The 16,800-nt window shown below is 42.7% G+C and overlaps 1 protein-coding gene across 3 annotated transcripts; it reads right to left on the bottom strand.

The window, feature by feature from the left end:
* Positions 1-455: 455 nt before the first annotated feature.
* Positions 456-7,507, bottom strand: ETFBKMT (electron transfer flavoprotein subunit beta lysine methyltransferase). 3 transcript variants are annotated; one of them, XM_045516064.2, is made up of 5 exons: positions 7,347-7,507; positions 6,254-6,303; positions 5,411-5,850; positions 3,295-3,425; positions 456-2,543 (listed from the first exon to the last, which is right to left on the bottom strand). In XM_045516064.2, exons 3-5 carry the CDS (start codon positions 5,734-5,736, stop codon positions 2,200-2,202), a joined length of 801 nt encoding a protein of 266 aa, XP_045372020.1. In that variant the 5' UTR covers positions 5,737-5,850; positions 6,254-6,303; positions 7,347-7,507; the 3' UTR covers positions 456-2,199. The 3 variants fall into 3 exon arrangements, with proteins under 3 accessions (XP_045372020.1, XP_010952415.1, XP_010952416.1); XM_010954113.3 differs by lacking the exon at positions 6,254-6,303; XM_010954114.3 differs by lacking the exons at positions 6,254-6,303; positions 7,347-7,507 and adding an exon at positions 6,584-7,332.
* Positions 7,508-16,800: the final 9,293 nt, after the last annotated feature.

Below are 16,800 nucleotides of genomic sequence, written 5' to 3'. Positions count from 1 at the left end.
TTACCACGCTGTTTAAAATTTTTATTCCCCCACCCTATCTTACCTATCCCTGTCACCCTTGCCTTTTTGTTTCCCTTTTCCACCAGTCACCATCTGACATGTTTTATTTTTTACTTCTTATGTCTCCCCACCCTAGAATGTGAGCCTCATGAAGACAGAATTTCAGAATTTCTTTTTCTTTTTTTTTCCACTGGTACATCTCCAATGCCTAGAACAGTGTCTGGTACAAATAAAGAACCCAAATATTTGTTGAATGAATAGACAAAATAAATAAAGAATAAGATAAATAAATAAAATATGCAGATGTCCAGTTTCTAATCTGACGTGTGCAGAGGAAGTCAGCACTCCTGTCCTCACGAGATAAAAGTTGAACAAGCTGAAAATCACGAAGCAGTGCAGTATTATTTGAAAGTAGACTTGGATTAGTTGTAAATATATACTGCAAACACTAGGACAACCACTAAAAAAATGTCTTTTAATAAATACAGTTGATAGCCTAAGGGAGGAGAGAAGATGGAATCACATAAAATGCTCAATTAAAATCGGAAAACGCAGAAAAAAAGGAACACAAAAAAGAAACCAAGTACAAGGGCAGTGAGTAGGGAACAATTATAAACTTGGTGGACATTAATCCAACTACATCAGTAACCTCTTTAACTGAACAGTCTCAATCCAAACCTGCTTGTTAAGCTGTGACGTCATTTCAAGGCTCACCATTATATAAATATGGATGGTTTTTAAATATTTTAAGTAATATTTGGATATCTCAAAGACCTTCTTGTACCCTCCTTATACATCGAGAGGAAAACAGAAACAGGGTTATAGATATTTAAAATTAAACCCAGTCTTTGCCTCATCAAGTTGACTTCCACAGTTCTCCAAAGTGTAACTGGCTCTACTTTCCTCTTCCTTATCTTGCTGAGGACAACACTCAGCAGAACACCCTGAGCTTTCACAGAACACGTCGACAAAAACCCCTTCTCTCAAATGCCATCCAGCGCCACTGCAGCCTGTAGTTTCTATTAATTTTAACTAAAGCTGAATCAAAATTGTGAGTTTATAAGTTTTAAGCCCCAGTAGACCAATGGAAATTAGATTCAGCAAGAGCTGACTCATTGGGTTGTAGTAAACTTTGACGTCCAAAGTTCAAGAACCCAGAGTAAGTAAATTCCGAGGTCCACTGTGACCCCAGCTCCAAAACTCCCATCCACCTTTCTTACTTCCCTGTCTACGCAACGACTGGCCCTTTACTGGTGCCCTCTCAGAAGGTAACCACTGGTACCAGGGCCTCATCTTCCCAGGGATATCCTATGTTTACTGCCAGGAAATGCACACACGTTCATATGTGCGCGCATGTGTCCTTTTTACATAAGTAGTGGTGCACTGTGCATGTTCTTCTTCATGTTGTTTCTCATTTACGTCCTCATATCCTTATTGATACATGAGATCCTGACCCCGGGACACGCAGTGGTGGCATCACCAATTTCTAGCTGACCTCAGTAAACCGTAAAAAAGGCATCATAAGGTTTCACAGTACTGAGTGTGTAGGAAATTCTAACCCTGTATTTTTATCCATGTGCCTGAACTGGGGCCCTAGTAGGTACTAATCCTGTATGAGGCACTTTGTACTTTCATTTAATACAATAACCCTTCGAGGTGCAGTTCATTAAACTTTATTACTGTTTTATGAAGAAATTAAAGCTCAGAGAGCCTACCAACCCCAAATCCCAACTGGAAAGTGACAGCAGCCTGACTCCGAAGCCATGTGCTCCATGCCACACTAACTGCATCTCTGACCTTTACAGGTGATTTTTCAAAAAATACAGTATTCTTCTGTATTTTGTTTAACTCAAAGACACATCATCATTAGTGTAACCCAAAGATACACTCTGCTACAATATCTGATTCCTCTCTGCTACTTAAATCACATGTTGTCATTATTGGGCTTTGCCTTCTGTAATTACATTACACTACAGCAGTAGAACTAGAAAAAAAAATACTACAGAGAGAGATTTCTGTATTTGGCATAACACAGAACAAGTCTGCATGACAAAGGCTGACAGAACAAGACCTGCCATTTAACACCGAACATGCATTCTTTGAACTGGAGCTCCTTCGAGGGTTAAACCCAGACGTAGCTGCATCCACACTGCAAGTACCTCGATGATGTCCCCCCAGAGAACATCCCACTCAGCAGGCTCAAGGCTGAAACTCCCACACCGTGCTCGTCGTCAGGCCGTTGTTTTCCCGCCTCGTGGGCTCTGGGAGCGGATACTCCACCACCTTGTGCAGCTGGCGCTGAATGCCGTGGCCGCTGAACTGGGGTCGCCTGGGGTCGCCAATCAGGACTCGAGTTCTTTGGGCCCGAAAGCAGTTCTTCAGCCACTGATGCAGGCTGTCTGCCAGGTCTTCATCATAAAACATATCTCCAAGCACGACAAGGTCCCACTTACCTTGTTTCAAATCCAGAATGTTTTTGGTTAAAATGGGAAAAGGATTCAGTCGGTTCAGTTCACAATTTAGTGTAATAGCCATTCCTGCAACTTGAAAAAAAGAAAAAAGAAATTACATAGTGAATTGGTATTGGTATGTGCTAGGCTGTTTTAATTCACTGTTGATTAAATAATTTAGAAACTCTCCTTTTAGAAACAATACGTTTCTTTCCCTTTCTGTTGAAAGTTGTTTTTTTAGATAAAGAAGCCTATAGTATATGGCAACGTAAGCTATTACCTACAATTCTCAAATACATGAATACCCTGAAAACAAACAATACGAAACATCTGGAAATGTTGAGGTTTTAAGGAACATTTGCTGATCTCGGCACAGCTTTCTAGGAGACAGGGAAACAAGCCTTGGGCTTGAGCAGGATGGCAAGTTAGAGCTGAGAGCCTCTGAGGCTCTCGAGGGCTAGGTCCTCAGTGAAAGGGAAGACCAGAATAAACTCAGATAACGTTGCTCTAACGGAACAAAATCACCCCCAAAGACAGGCCTCTCCTCCCTTGGGTTTTGGTCAAATAAATACTACCACATATTTCAGGGAAGTCCTAGCCCAGAAATCCAGGCAGTGCTCCCAGGCTGGCATCACTTTGGGATATCTGACAGACACAAAGTCCTCCCGTGAAAAAATGCACCATCAACTCAGGCCCCACAGATAACGTCCCACTCAGTAAGTTCACTATGTCAGATTACAAAATACACACGGAAACAGGCCATCATGTTGAGGCACCTGTAAATATTAATCCTGTAAGAAAAAAAGAGACGTGCTTTAGATATTTTAAAATACGAAATCCTTACTAGGGTCTATGTCATTGGCCAAGATCCTTAAAGCTCCACTCATCTTAGCAGCAATAGCCGTGGCTCCACAGCCACTCCCAACATCTAACACAGATTTCCCTCTGACGACACCAGGATTATCCAGAAGATACCTAAATTAGAAAGAAAAGGGAAAGCATTATCTAAGAGGGATGGGAGAAGGTCAGGAAGCGGTGTCCCACATGTTTTCTTTGGATTGACTGGACAAAGAAAGAGTGGAGCTTAGCAGAAGAATTTGGCCCAGCATTGGCAAGTCTGGCCCGACCAGACTGACACAATGTCAATCTTAAGAGCTGGGCCGAGGGGGCAGAGAGAGGACCTGGTCATTTTGGTCTTTGTCTTGAGCGGGTTTGAAGAGCCGTTCCCTACGACCAACCACTTCTGCTCTTCAAGTCAACTGTTGAAAAAAGGATTGAGCACTTGCTGTGATCCAGAAACCACCAAGCACCAAGAATACAGACTGGCCGAATGCTGCTGGAGCCAGGATTCAGTAAGCCGGATCCAAAAGCCCTCGTCTCCTTTTGACCGTTCATCACAGGGCGGCTTTCCCCACGGCTTGAGGCATGTTATAATGAACTCACCGGTAAGGTGCCATCGAAGTCCAGTTCAGCCAAAGAATCTGGACCAGGGCTAAGTAGTTACCAAACAAATGAAGATGAATGGGAAAATACTGAAATAATAAATGCCACCGACCCTTGACCTCGGTGTTGGAATAATAATGAAGGGCAGGAAGTATGGCCCAGCGAGGATGTAGCGCCCTGTCTTAAAGGGACGGCTGCTACCCACGGTGAGCTGTTGCCACACAGAAATGCAATGTTATCAGAGATTCTTGTTTTTCAAATCAAAGTAAACTTTCATGTGAAATCCCTCAAGTATTAAATGTTAGCAACTACTTTTTTATTTATTTTTTTAGAGGAGGTACTGGGGATTGAACCCAGGACCTTGTGCATGCTGGGCATGCGCTCTACCCCTTGAGCTGTACCCTCCCCTTAGCCACTGATTTTTTTTTTTAAAGTTTACAAGTAAAGGCCAAACAAAACACATTTGTGGATCACCAGTTTGTGACCTCTGATTCAGACAGTCTCTTAAGGAATCTGACTGCATTTATATTTGGAGTTGATAAACAGTAACTTTCACAGACGTCATTTAAGATGTTATTTCAAAAATATGATGTAAGTAAATAAAGTTTGAAATTTTGGCAACACAACAACCAGAAAATTGGGATTGATACTACCCGGAAAGCTTTCCAGTCCTCAGGGTTCTCCAAAAAGCTCTATGATCACATTTATTTTTTTGTATTTAAAGTTATACACTCTGAATTCTATTAGACCCCACCGTTCCTGTGAAAGAGAAGTCCTTATCCTTTTCATTTCACAGCTCTGTAACCTCAAGGCATACACAGATTAAATACTCTACCAATCTAAGAGCAAAGACTAGACTGAAACGCTCAACATTCTTGCCTTTGTTTCAGCAGCTGCATTTTAATAGAAAGCATAGTGTGAATGTGTGAGAAAATGTCCTTAAAAAACGACCTTTGCAGTATGGAGCGTCGGAAAGGGGGGACCTTAAAAACGCAGATGCAAGTCCAGAGTTCACCTGCGATGTCAATAAACCACTGCAGAACAGGGAATCCTTGAGCAGCCCAGGGACTCACATCCCTTGTTCTTTGAGAGATTGGAAAGAAGCAATGATGGAGGAACTGTGAGTTTTAAGGAGCAAGATTTACAGGATTAAACCAGGAGAGCCGAAGGACTGGGGCTGTTTAGGCTCCACCAAGGAACTCTGCATTAGGAACCACGGATCTGAGAACGGTGTGAGATTTCTGGATCAACAGCTGCCCAGGGTCTTAGTGGACCCAGGATTTCTCTTGGGGAGAGAACTATATTTGGGGAAAGATCTTGATGAGCTTGGAGTAGAAGGTAAAACTATGCAATGAAGCAACCCCAAACTATTCTTAAACTGCTCTAAATTAAGAAAACAATTCTGGGTTCAGCTCTGGTTTTTTGAGAGGAGCAGGGAGGATGTGGAGCTGGAAGGAGCTGAAGAGAGAAAGGATGTGAGGATATCCCTAAAGGCCCAGCTTCACTTAGGGCCGTACCTAGACAGGGCTTGGCCTCCTGGCCAGTAGATTGCCCAGTAAGGATCGCTGTGGGGCCACAGGTCAGCTCTCTCCCACCAGAACTTGCATCTGGGGGTCAAAAGCCGCAACTGGATTTCAGGGGTGAGGCTGCCACTGCTGGTGACTTCAGTGTTCTCCTCCAGGAAAGCTTTCATCTCAGGGTCCAAAAAGCTTCCAGTTCCTCTCCAGGGGCAGTGGCCCCAGGGGAACAAGGGAAGACCACTGCTTCTCACAGCCTTCTGAAGGGCACCACGGCAGTTCACGGGAAAGGGTGCGAATGCTCTCCAACCTGGGCTCAAAGCCATCGGTCCTGCCCTTAGCGCAGGTTTGTTGGTGTCGCTGTTGATAAGAGTTGCTCCTCGTGGGGAAAGAATAAGGGTCTGGCTGCCAAACTGAGCTCAACTGGAATCTCCGGACCCCTAAAAACAGAAATGATACTGAAAATTCCAAGGCTCACCGACACCTCGAAATCCTATTACATGGTAAGAAAATATAGTGTTAGCTCTCTGGCAGATGATTCACAAGTGCATTGGTGCATTAACTTAGGAAAATCCAACCTTTTCAAAGATGCCTTTTCACAACAGAATCCTTTTAATAATTTAGAACAATAAACATACAAGCATTTGATTGTGAAAGACTCCCTCAGGAACATGCCTGTCACAAAAAATAAGGTATACCTTTAAGTGCATTTAATAAATCACCTACTTTTAAGTAGGCACTGCATTTGGCAACTGTGAACAAAATAAACAAAAGTCCCATCTTCAGGAAGCTTGGATTCTAGTGGTGGAACAGAGCAATTAACAGGACAAACATGGTTCTTACCTTTATGAAGTCTAGCCAAAGAGCTCTGCAGGTTATCAAAATGTAACTGTCTGTGGGCAGAGATATACAAATGATACTGACTACGTTCTATTTCAATTAAAATAGTCCTAGCATAAAAGCAGTGTCATTAAGATTCAGATTTTTTTCCTTAAAAAAAAACAACTATGGATTTAATTGCAATAAAAAAAAAAAAAAACCAACTCCCAAATCTCTTTCTGTAAATCAGTTGAGTCATCTTTATCAAACCTGGACTGAAAGGCTAGTTCTAATAAAGAGACTTTGATAAGATTAAGTAAGAATGAGGAACAGTAGTTTAAACACATTACATACCCAGTTGTTTGGGACCTCTGATCGGTTCTGCATAAGTGTTTTAAATAGTCTTATGTCCACGCAAGTATTTAAGAGTAGGGGTCCCAAGCACAAACGCCAGCAGAGTAGGGGCCAGACTGGTGATGCACGCTGGTCATTAGGTAACAGACAGGCTGTGGCAAACTGGAAACTGTTTCAAACCTAGTCCAAAGGGGTCAGCAAACTGCTGCAAGGCAGGGGCATCTCGCCAGATCTTCCAGTTTCACAAGATAATCCAAATATTTACACATAAACTCCCACTTTTAAACACGGGCAATTAATTAAAATATCAAGACACATGGCAGGCCAAAATGGTTGTCCGGCTACTAGTCTGTGAACTCAGAAGAGACCTTCATTGGGTGTTCAATTAGCCCACATTTATGCCCCTGCAATCCCAGGGACTCGAACAGCCTGACCTCACTGGCCTAACTCTGTTAGGAAGGATTGCCCTTGAATTGTACAAGCCTAAGTTTTAAAAAGCGAGCAGGGCAAATAAGAGATGCCTTTGACTTTGGACACAGTGTCTTCCAGGCCGATGCCGCCCCCTCCCACGCCAGCACCAGCGCAGCATCCGTTTAGGAATATGCGATTATGTGGCGGACCCTTGGCACGTGGGTTAACTGGTAAGGAGAGAAGACGCCCTTAAAGGGGGCAAGTTCCAAACGTGTTAGCACGTTATTTCCCACCAGGGAGGAGGGAGCACTCAGTCTTAAAGGGGCAGGCACAGCCCTCCTTCCCTCCTTACCCGGCTGCGCGAACACCGCCCTGGGCAGCTAAGCACAGGGCACGCCTCTCACTCGCTTTTGCGTCTCTTTCCGAGCCTCCTCTACGACCGCTCCCGGGGGTCGGGCTTCCCCCGGGGAGGATGCGCCCGCGCCCGCGCCACCCCGCTCCGCCCTCCTTCCCGGCGGCGCTTCCCCCGTCACCGCGCTTCTTAAAGGGACAGGAAGTGCGAAACCCGAGGGCGCCCTGACCTCACTTCGGAGACAGGAATGTCAAATTCGGATTTCTAAAATAACCACTCTGAAATCGTGGAGCGTCTGGTTTGTGCCGATCACACTAATAGGCATAGAGTGGTGAGCAAAACAGACACAGTATATGACGCTTTACATACAACCGAGATTAAGTCCTAATATGACCTCCCTCATAATGTTCATACACGTACGACATAAATCTTGAGTGATACCCATATGTCCATCTTCCAACCCCTCAAGACGTTCCAAAATTAACTCACCATCGTACCTTACAACAATTAAGACCTGCTCTGTCGTGCCAAAGGCAGCGGGGGGGGGGGGTGACCCAAACTTAGAAATAGGCAAACACGTTTCTGCATCGGAGTTTGCAGTTTGAGAAATGAACTGGCAGCCACCTCTTCAAAAGTAGAGCTGGTGGCTTGCGTTGTCTGCTTCTGTCCCTGTAAACTGGAACCTCTAGAAACCACTACAGGAGAATGAAACTTTGTTACTGCAATTAACAGCCCCAGAGGCATCCTTATCGTTTGCTTCTTTGATGAACGGCTGTATTTATTTCGGATTGATGGGCTAAGCACTTTGTTTTTCAGAATATTCTGCCCTAGATTTCGTCTGTAAGAATACATGTGTTTCTATGATGAATAAAACCATATTCATTAACTTATTGGCTTTTTTTTTTTTTAATTAGCAGCTGAGGTAAACCTTTTTCTCAACTATACTGTCTCAGTAACACTGTCTGATTCGCGTGCTAGCAATGATTCTTAGTGGGTGTTCACGATCAATTTGTCTAAGAGCTGTTGTTTGTAACCAGCTTCTGTATCCTCCCCCAGTCGTCGTTTTTAAATTGATCTGCTGCCTTCCATTCCTCCTGCCAGTGCCTTAGTTCCGCCTTGTAATGGCCTGCCTGAATTCCTGTAGCTGGTCTCTCTGCGATCCTGTCTTCCTCCACACCATTCTCTACAGCGCAGCTTAAATGTTTTCTTCTGAAACGTTCATTCTCTAGTCCAGAAAACATCTCACATTCCTCTAGGATACGGTAAGCCGGATAAGCCATGAGAAACAGACCTGAATTTTCTTTTTTATTGTTGTTTGTTGACGTGGTTTTTTTTTTTTTTTTTTCTTTTTAGTTGAAAGAAAGAATGGTCTCACTTTTATCACAATGGACCCAAATGCAACCAAGCAAGCTCATCAACTCCCTGATAACAATTGAGCTATCATCCGCCCTTGTGATTTCGGCCTCTAAGTGTCTGCCTACTTTTTGGTACACAGAGCCGTTTCTCTGGTAATGACTGGACTCTCTTGCAGGTGCAAGTTAAAATTATCCCATACTCAAATGCCTTTAAGGGTTTTGGGGACAGATATTTAATCATACTTATCAGCTGTGTGACCTTGGGCACGCTGCTAAACCTTCCTGATGACAGGGGTCAGGACAGGCCCCTGAGGCACAGGAATGTGCTGAGCGAAAGGGATTTGAGTTCCTGAAATCCCTTATCTGCCTAAAGCAGAGTCTCCCAAAAGAACTCAATTGTCATAAACCCCCACCTGTAGCAACTGTAATCATCTTGGAATTGAGACCTGGTCGCCACACCCAAACAGCCAGTGTCCCAAGGCCATCATATCTCCTATCTATTCTCCTAAAGGACCATTTATCTTTCCAAAAAGTCCTTCCCCTAAGGGCCCTTTCTCCCCTTCCCCATCCCCTAGGATGGAATAAAATGTATGTTTTTTAAAGCAGGACAAGAAAATTTCAGCAGAACATATTCCCGGCCCACCAGGGCCCTTCCTGCATCTGAGTTATACAGTAACCAGACCTCCTCAAAGGCAGGAATGTCTGCTCAACCATAAAGATCGTTTTTCCCTTCTTCTGACGCCAGTAATGTAACTCCTTAGCAGATAACATTCTTTTCCTAACTCTGCAAGGGGTTACAGTGACCTGCTACTCCCTTTGTCCCGTGTAGGTCTGGACTGTGTATCTCTGGTGAACTCTATGTAAGATATCAATGTGTCATTTTGATGAACGATCCTTTGTCTCAAAAATGTATATAACTGTGCTTTCGACTTCCAACCAGTAGAGCAGTCCTCAAGAGTTTTCTGAAAGGCTGTCTACAGGTTTATAATCCTCAGATTGGCACAGAAAAAAGTCTGTATTTTTTCTTTAGGTCTACTATTGATTAATTTTTCTTCAACGCCTACTACGTGAGGTATATAAGCACAAAGTTTTAACCCCCCCACTGTGAGTTAGCATCACTGAATCCTCCTCTGTGTGTGTGTGTGTGTGTGTGTGTGTGTGTGTGTGTGTGTGTGTGTGTGTGTGTGCTGTGTGTGTAAACTCTGGTGTTTTTCTGCTGTTAATCTGCCTTTTGTCAGTTTAACTTGCAGGTCCCAGTGACTGCACTTAAGAGGGTGAAGGAAAGCTCTTCCTCCCCTGCACTATCAGAGTTTTCACCTGTTAGATAATGATGGCAATAATAATAATGCATTTGGAGGATTTGAAGAGATAAAGGCAAAGATCTTAGCACAGTTCCTGGAATATTATAAATGCTGTGATTGTCACTGTTGGAACTATGGTGTTAGGACTGGTAAGACACAAGACTGGAGGATGAAGATCAGGTTTTCAGCTAAGAGTGAGGGGATCAGACTGGAGTTTTACAAGACAGTTTTAAGCTGCAGGTATCAAACAGAGGTAGGACCGAAGACAAGGAGACCACCAGTTGAAGGATGCTATGGTAACCAAGCAAGCTCTAACAAGGGCATGGAAAGAACTGAACACATCTGAATGTGATCCAGGAAAAGCCATTAGCAAGACTTGGAGACTAATAAAATATGCTTGCTTAACCACAATGAGAGACAATCTAAGGGCACTATGTGGTCTTTTTTCTTCATCACCTTGACCTTTGCTGTTAATCACTATGCTATCTGATCAAATTCTTCCTTGCTTGATATCCTCCCTGGCTCCCCAGGCCTTCAATATCAGCCAAATTCCTGACCACATCTTCCCAGGCTCTCAGTAATCAGTTCCTACCTGCCTTGTTTCAAAACCCTCCTCTCTCTGCTACAATTTGCTTTTCTGCCACAGGCCCTTGTCCTCTCACAGCATGCCTTGCTTAAGACAGAAAGCTGCCACCATGACCACACATCCACCCCTCCTCCTCACTGTCCTGAACCACCTCTTTGTCCTCCAGAACACGGCTCAGGGTCAAGGCCCTCTCAGAAGCCTTCCCTAGCGCACACACGGACCTTGACATTTTCTTAGCTTCCTATGTGTATATCCAACAGGAATACCACGCAGGATTGTCTTTGCTGGGCTCCTCTACTGGACTTAGAGGCAAACCATCTCATTCTTCTTTGATCTTCTGCCACAGTTAAGACACTCAATAAATTCTATTAAACGAAAGAAAAATCAGATAAAGGAGGAAATAAACAAATATTACATATCAGTGTCTCATTCCTCAATTTTATCCGTAACAGCTTTATTGAGGTATCCTTGACATACAGTAAACTTCATATATTTGAAGTGTACAATTTGATGTTTTGCTCTCTGTAAACACTCGAGAGACTGTAACCAAAATCAGGAGACTGAACATATTCAGTGCCCTGTGTTATCCCTCCCTCCTGGCCTTCCCCACGTCCCCTCCATCCCCAAGTGGCCACTGACCTGCTTCATGTCACTATAGATTAGTTTGCATTTTCTAGATTTTTATATAAATGTAATTATACAGTATGTACTCTTTTTTCTTTCTTTCACTCAACATGATGATTTTGAGATTCATCCATGTCATTATGCATCAATTATTCACTCTTTTTCTTTGCTGTGTGGTTTTCCATTGTGTGTGCATATATAATGCATTTATCCATTTATCTATTGATGGATCTCTGGGGATTTTGTTTGTTTGCTATTATAAATAAAGCCGCTATCAGCATCTGTGTACAAGTCTTTGTTTACATATACGCTTTCTTTTCCACTGGGCAAGTACTTAGGAGTGGAATGGCTGGATCCCATGGTGCCGTGATTAACAGCAAACTTTCCAAAACGGTTGTCATTTCACATTCCCAGCATCAGTGTGTGAGAATTCCAGTTCCTCCGTCTGGTGAGAAAAACAACTTTCTTTTTCTGAGTTGCTGCTGAGGCATTTTATAGTATGATAACCCTACTCACACCCAGAGTCTGAACACTTAGGGAAAAACTAGGGGCTGCCCGCAGTAAGTTCTGGTTTTTTTTGTCCGAGGGCACCTTTTAAAATAACCGTTTAGAGTTAAGCCTGCCGAAAGTTAGTGACCTCGGCCCGGGCACCCTGTAAGTAAAGGTGCTTGCCACCTGCTCTCCAGCTCCTGCTTGCCGGTGACCTGGGACAGAGGACTGCCCTTCCCCCAGTTCATTGTGCCCCCTTGCTTCTGGGATCTGTAAGAAATAATAAATCTTGTGACTCTACTTCTTTTGTGCAGTTGTATTGAAACTGCGCCTTCAAAAAAAAAAAAAATCCAAAATAAAAAAATAATAATAAAACAAAAACAAAAACGTAAATGGGGGGAGGGTACAGCTGAGTGGTAGTGGGTGTACTTAGCATGCACAAGGTCCAAGGTTCAATCCCCAGTCTCCCCATTAAAAAAACACAAACTAATACGAAATAAATAAAGCTAAGTTAAATGTCGAAAAAAAAAAAGAAACTGCACCTTCAATTAAAATGACTCCCACAAAGTGAGAACTTGGATGTCGAGGGAGCTACCTGCTGACCCCATGTGGGTGTCTTGTGCCCCTTCATTCATCAAGTCATAATCAACACATTCTTTTTTTAAAATATATTTTTAATGAATTACAGTCAGTTTACAATGTTGTATCAATTTCTGGTGTACAGCACAATACTTCACATAGGAACATACATACATTCATTCTCATATTCTTTTTTCACCATAGGTGACTACAAGATATCAATACGGTTCCCTGTGCTGTGCAGTGTGACCTTGTTGTTTATCTGTTTCATATATATTAGTCAGTATTTGCAAATCTCAAACTCCCAGTTTATCCCTTCCCACCCCCTTCCCCTCCAATCCCGGTAACCATAAGTTTGTTTTCTATGTCTGAGTTTGTTTCTGTTTTGTAAATAAGTTCGTTTGTCTTATTATTATTATTCTTTTTAGATTCCACATATAAGTGATATCATATGGTATTTTTCTTTCTCTTTCTGGCTCACTTCACTTAGAATGACGAGCTCCAGGTTCATCCATGTTGCTGCAAATGGCATTATTTTACTCTTTCGTATGGCTGAGTAGTGTTCCATTGTATAACTATACTGCAGCTTCTTTATCCAGTAATAGACATATTCTTAATTCAATACACCAGCTCCGGCTCCTCAACACACTCCACACCCTCACCAACACTTACTATTGTCTTTCTGATTAAAGCCATGCTAGTAGGTATGAAATGTATCCCATTGTGGTTCTAACTTGTATTTCCTCAATGACTAACAATGAGCATCTTTTCATGTGTTTGCCATCCATACATCTTCTATTCAAAGTACGTCTCATTTTAAATCCAAATTGTTGCATTGTTTTCCTGATCTTTCGTAATTTGGGTACATTAAAAACAGGTGCATAGGTCTTTCCTCAGGACTGGGAGAATGATTCATAAAGCTAATGGCATTATCTGGAATAAAGAGAGAAAAATAACCTCTCTTGCTGTTTTTTGGAGAATATTATTTTAAATATAACATATAATTTGCAAACGTTTATAAATATAAATTCTAAATAAATTTGTAAATATATTTCTAATAAAATACATACCTCACTTTAGTTTTAAAAGCAGCCTCGAGATGCAGACAACATAAATTAAATTGTACTCAAGCGTGATTTGCCTCTGCAATCCCAGAATGTGTTTCTCCCCAGACTTTTTCTTTTTTTCTTTGAAGTATAGTCAGCTTACGATGTGTCAATTTCTGGTGTACAGCGTAATGTTTCAGTCATACATATAAATACATATATTTGTTTTCATATTCTTTTTCATTATAGATGACTACGAGATACTGAGTATAGTTCCCTGTTCTCCCCAGGCTTTGGAATGAAGTTTGAAGTGTTGGATTTTCTAGAACTTTGGCTTCTTTCCACCTCTTTTCTCCACCACATGGCCCTGGCGCTGGGAACGTGTAGGCTTCCTCTTTTCAGTTCCTTATCTGCACTGCAGTTGCTGCTTCTTCGTTTGGTCACTAGGCAAGCTTTTAAACACTGGTCACTGAGTCACAGCCAAACATCCCGACATCTGGCCCTTTAAGATCAATGTGTTGTAAAAGGGCTGAGCCCTCACAGCGAAGTGAAGTCCTCAGCCAACTAAAGCCATAGTGCCACCTAGTGGTCACTTAACCACGGCCCCGTGTGTCTGAGCTAAAATGGTAAAAACAGAAAAGAGCAAAGATTCTCACCCACGATTTGACCACACATGCTGGCATGCCTGCTGTAACATGTGGCAGAAACACTTACCACTGATAATATTTAGGGCCTAAAGGTTACGAAAGATTTGGTATCTCCCGTGACACATTCCCTGTCTCTATCTCTCTCACACACACACCCACACACACCCAAAGGCGAATCCACCAGCGAATCCTGTAGGCTCTGCTTTCAAAATAAACCCAGAATCTGACCACCTTCCCCACCTGCACTCCTTCCCTCTGGTGCCAGTCACTACCGCCTCTAAGCTGGATCATTGTGAGGTTCTCCTAAGTAACCCCTCAATTTCCACCCTTGCTCCCTGCGAATCAGGTCACGTCTTTGCCCCACTGGAAACCCCCCAACACCTCCCCTTCCCACCTCATCCAGCCTAGCCCCTGCCCTGCCTCCCACGCCTACCACTTTCCCCCTCTTGACGACTTTTCAAATATACTGGACCATCTTTTTTTCTTTTTTCTTTTTTTTTTTGGATATTTTGTGATTTATTGAGCCCATAGTGAAGTGCTTACTAACACGTGATTTACAGTATAATAATTAGCATATAGTTTTCTTTTTTTAAATTTTTTTTTCCAGGGAAATATAATTAGGTTTTATTTGTTAATGGCAGTACTGGGGATTGAACCCAGGACCTCGTGCTCGCTGAGAATGCACTCTACCACTCAGCTATACCCATCCCCAGTTAGCATATAGTTTTCAACGTTCCAATGGACTTTTGCCGTAATTGTTTCTAACACCTTCACTGTGTTATGGTTCCTCTTGATGTTATGCGAACATGTCTCTCTGTTTCCTGCTTCAGGGTCTTTGCACTTGCTACACCGCCAGACTAGGATGGTCTTCCCTGCAGCGTGTAAACAACTAACCCCTCATCGCCTTGATTTCATCAAATGCTTTTTCTGCATCAACTACAATGACCGTGTGGGTTTTTCCCCTTCCTTCTCTTCATGTGGTGTATTGCACTGGTCCGTTTTTGTATATTGAATCATCCTTGCCTTCCAGAGATAAACCCCACTTAGCATGATGTGTAATTCTTCTAATATGTTGCTGAATTTGGATTTTCTAGTATTTTGTTGAGGGTTTTTACCCCTCATTTCCTTTAAGTCTTTGCTCAAATGCTACCATCTCCCTGAGGTCTGACCACTCTATTTAAAACTGCAAAAAGTTTCCCAGCTTTGTCTGTCTTCGTAGATACTCATCACTTATTTTGCTTATTGAATTCTCATGAGGACAGGGACTTGCCATGATGACAGAGACTTGTTTCCTTTTCCCCTTTTTCCTAATTGAGGTCTAAGTCACATACACTGAAGTCACAAATCTCAAGTGAACAGTTTGATGAGCATTTTGACAAAAGTAAGACACATAACCCACCACCTGTCGAAATACAAAACAGTCCCATTGCCCCAGAAGGTTCCCTCCTGCCCCTTCTCAGTCAATCTCACAACCCCCCAGCCACCTCTAGGCCAGCAGCGTGCTGGCGTCTCTCACCACGGGCTGGCTTCACCTGTTCTAGAGTTTCTTATGAATGGAATTACACAGGCTGTGCTCTTTTGTATCTGGTTTCTTTTGCTCAGCATTTTTTTGAGATGCAGCCGCATTGTTGCTCGTACCGGTCCTTCGCTCCTCTTCCCTTTCGCACAGCATCCCCCTGTGCGACATACTTCGGTGTGTTTACCTCTTTTCCTGACTATTGACATTTTGGTTGTCTCCAGTTTGAGGCCGTTATTAATAAAGCTATAAAACTGCTATGAACATTTCTGTAGAACTCTTCTTGTGGGCGTATGTTTTCCTTTCTCTTGGGCAAACGCCTCGGAGTGCAATCACTGGGCTATAGGGCAGGTGTATGTTGAATTGGACAAGAAACTACCACATGGGCTTTTGAAGTGGTTGTAAAGTTGTAAGATTCCCACCAGCTGGGCATACGAACTCCAGGCCATGGACGGTGGTGTCACCATTTCAACTTCAGCCATTCTGCTGCGCGTGCGGTGGTGTCTCATCGTGGTTTTTAACTTGCATTTCCCTATAACATTTCCACGTGCCTATTGAAGACTAGGATTTTGTCCATTTTGTTTATTGCTTATCTCGTGCACACCCGTGCAAGGTGGGGCCCATATTAGATCAACGAATATTTGTTGAATGAATGAATGAATGATTTACTCTAAGAAATAAACAAATTAGAGTGGATTCAGGGTCGTTATTCCTTGATGACAACCCAGAAAACATTCTCTCTGACTCGGATGCTGAAATCTTTCTTGAGTGGGAGAGAAAAGAGAGCCCAGCCTAGTTTGCTAGGAATGATTTTCAACTCACAGCTCTTTTTCCCCATTATTTCCCACAGCATTTTCCCATTGCTGATCAAGCTGATCAGACTGGGGGTAGGTAATTGAGGTAATATTTGACAGACCCATGAACGATCATCACATTGCTAGTCATGGTAATTAAAACTTGCCACGGTGCTTTAGTTCCCTAAAAATTTGTTTAAGATTTTTTCAAAAATTTTATGCCCACAGGGCTGTGTGGTACTTTCGAACATCATCAGACTTTCATAGATTGAGGAGGAAAAAATGTGAGAGCTTTAAATAAAATGTATGCAACAGTTTGATTGGAAATTATCCTTGAGTTTTCATTTAATGTGCTCCGAGCTTTCACATAAACTATTATCTAATTTAATAAAGAAAAATCAGGCTGGGAATAGCGGTATTAGCTCTAAGGATCTCCGTGGTTAGAATTTCTAACGGTAACAGGGAAAACTTTGTTTCAGTGGAAAGCTATGCGTTGTTTAGCCTACAGCCTCTTTGC

This window comes from Camelus bactrianus, chromosome 34 (genome assembly GCF_048773025.1).
Source record: "Camelus bactrianus isolate YW-2024 breed Bactrian camel chromosome 34, ASM4877302v1, whole genome shotgun sequence".
In the NCBI taxonomy this organism is placed as follows: Eukaryota; Metazoa; Chordata; class Mammalia; order Artiodactyla; family Camelidae; genus Camelus; species Camelus bactrianus.
Note: the sequence above shows the minus strand (reverse complement) of the source record. Positions and strands in the feature narration are given on the sequence as shown.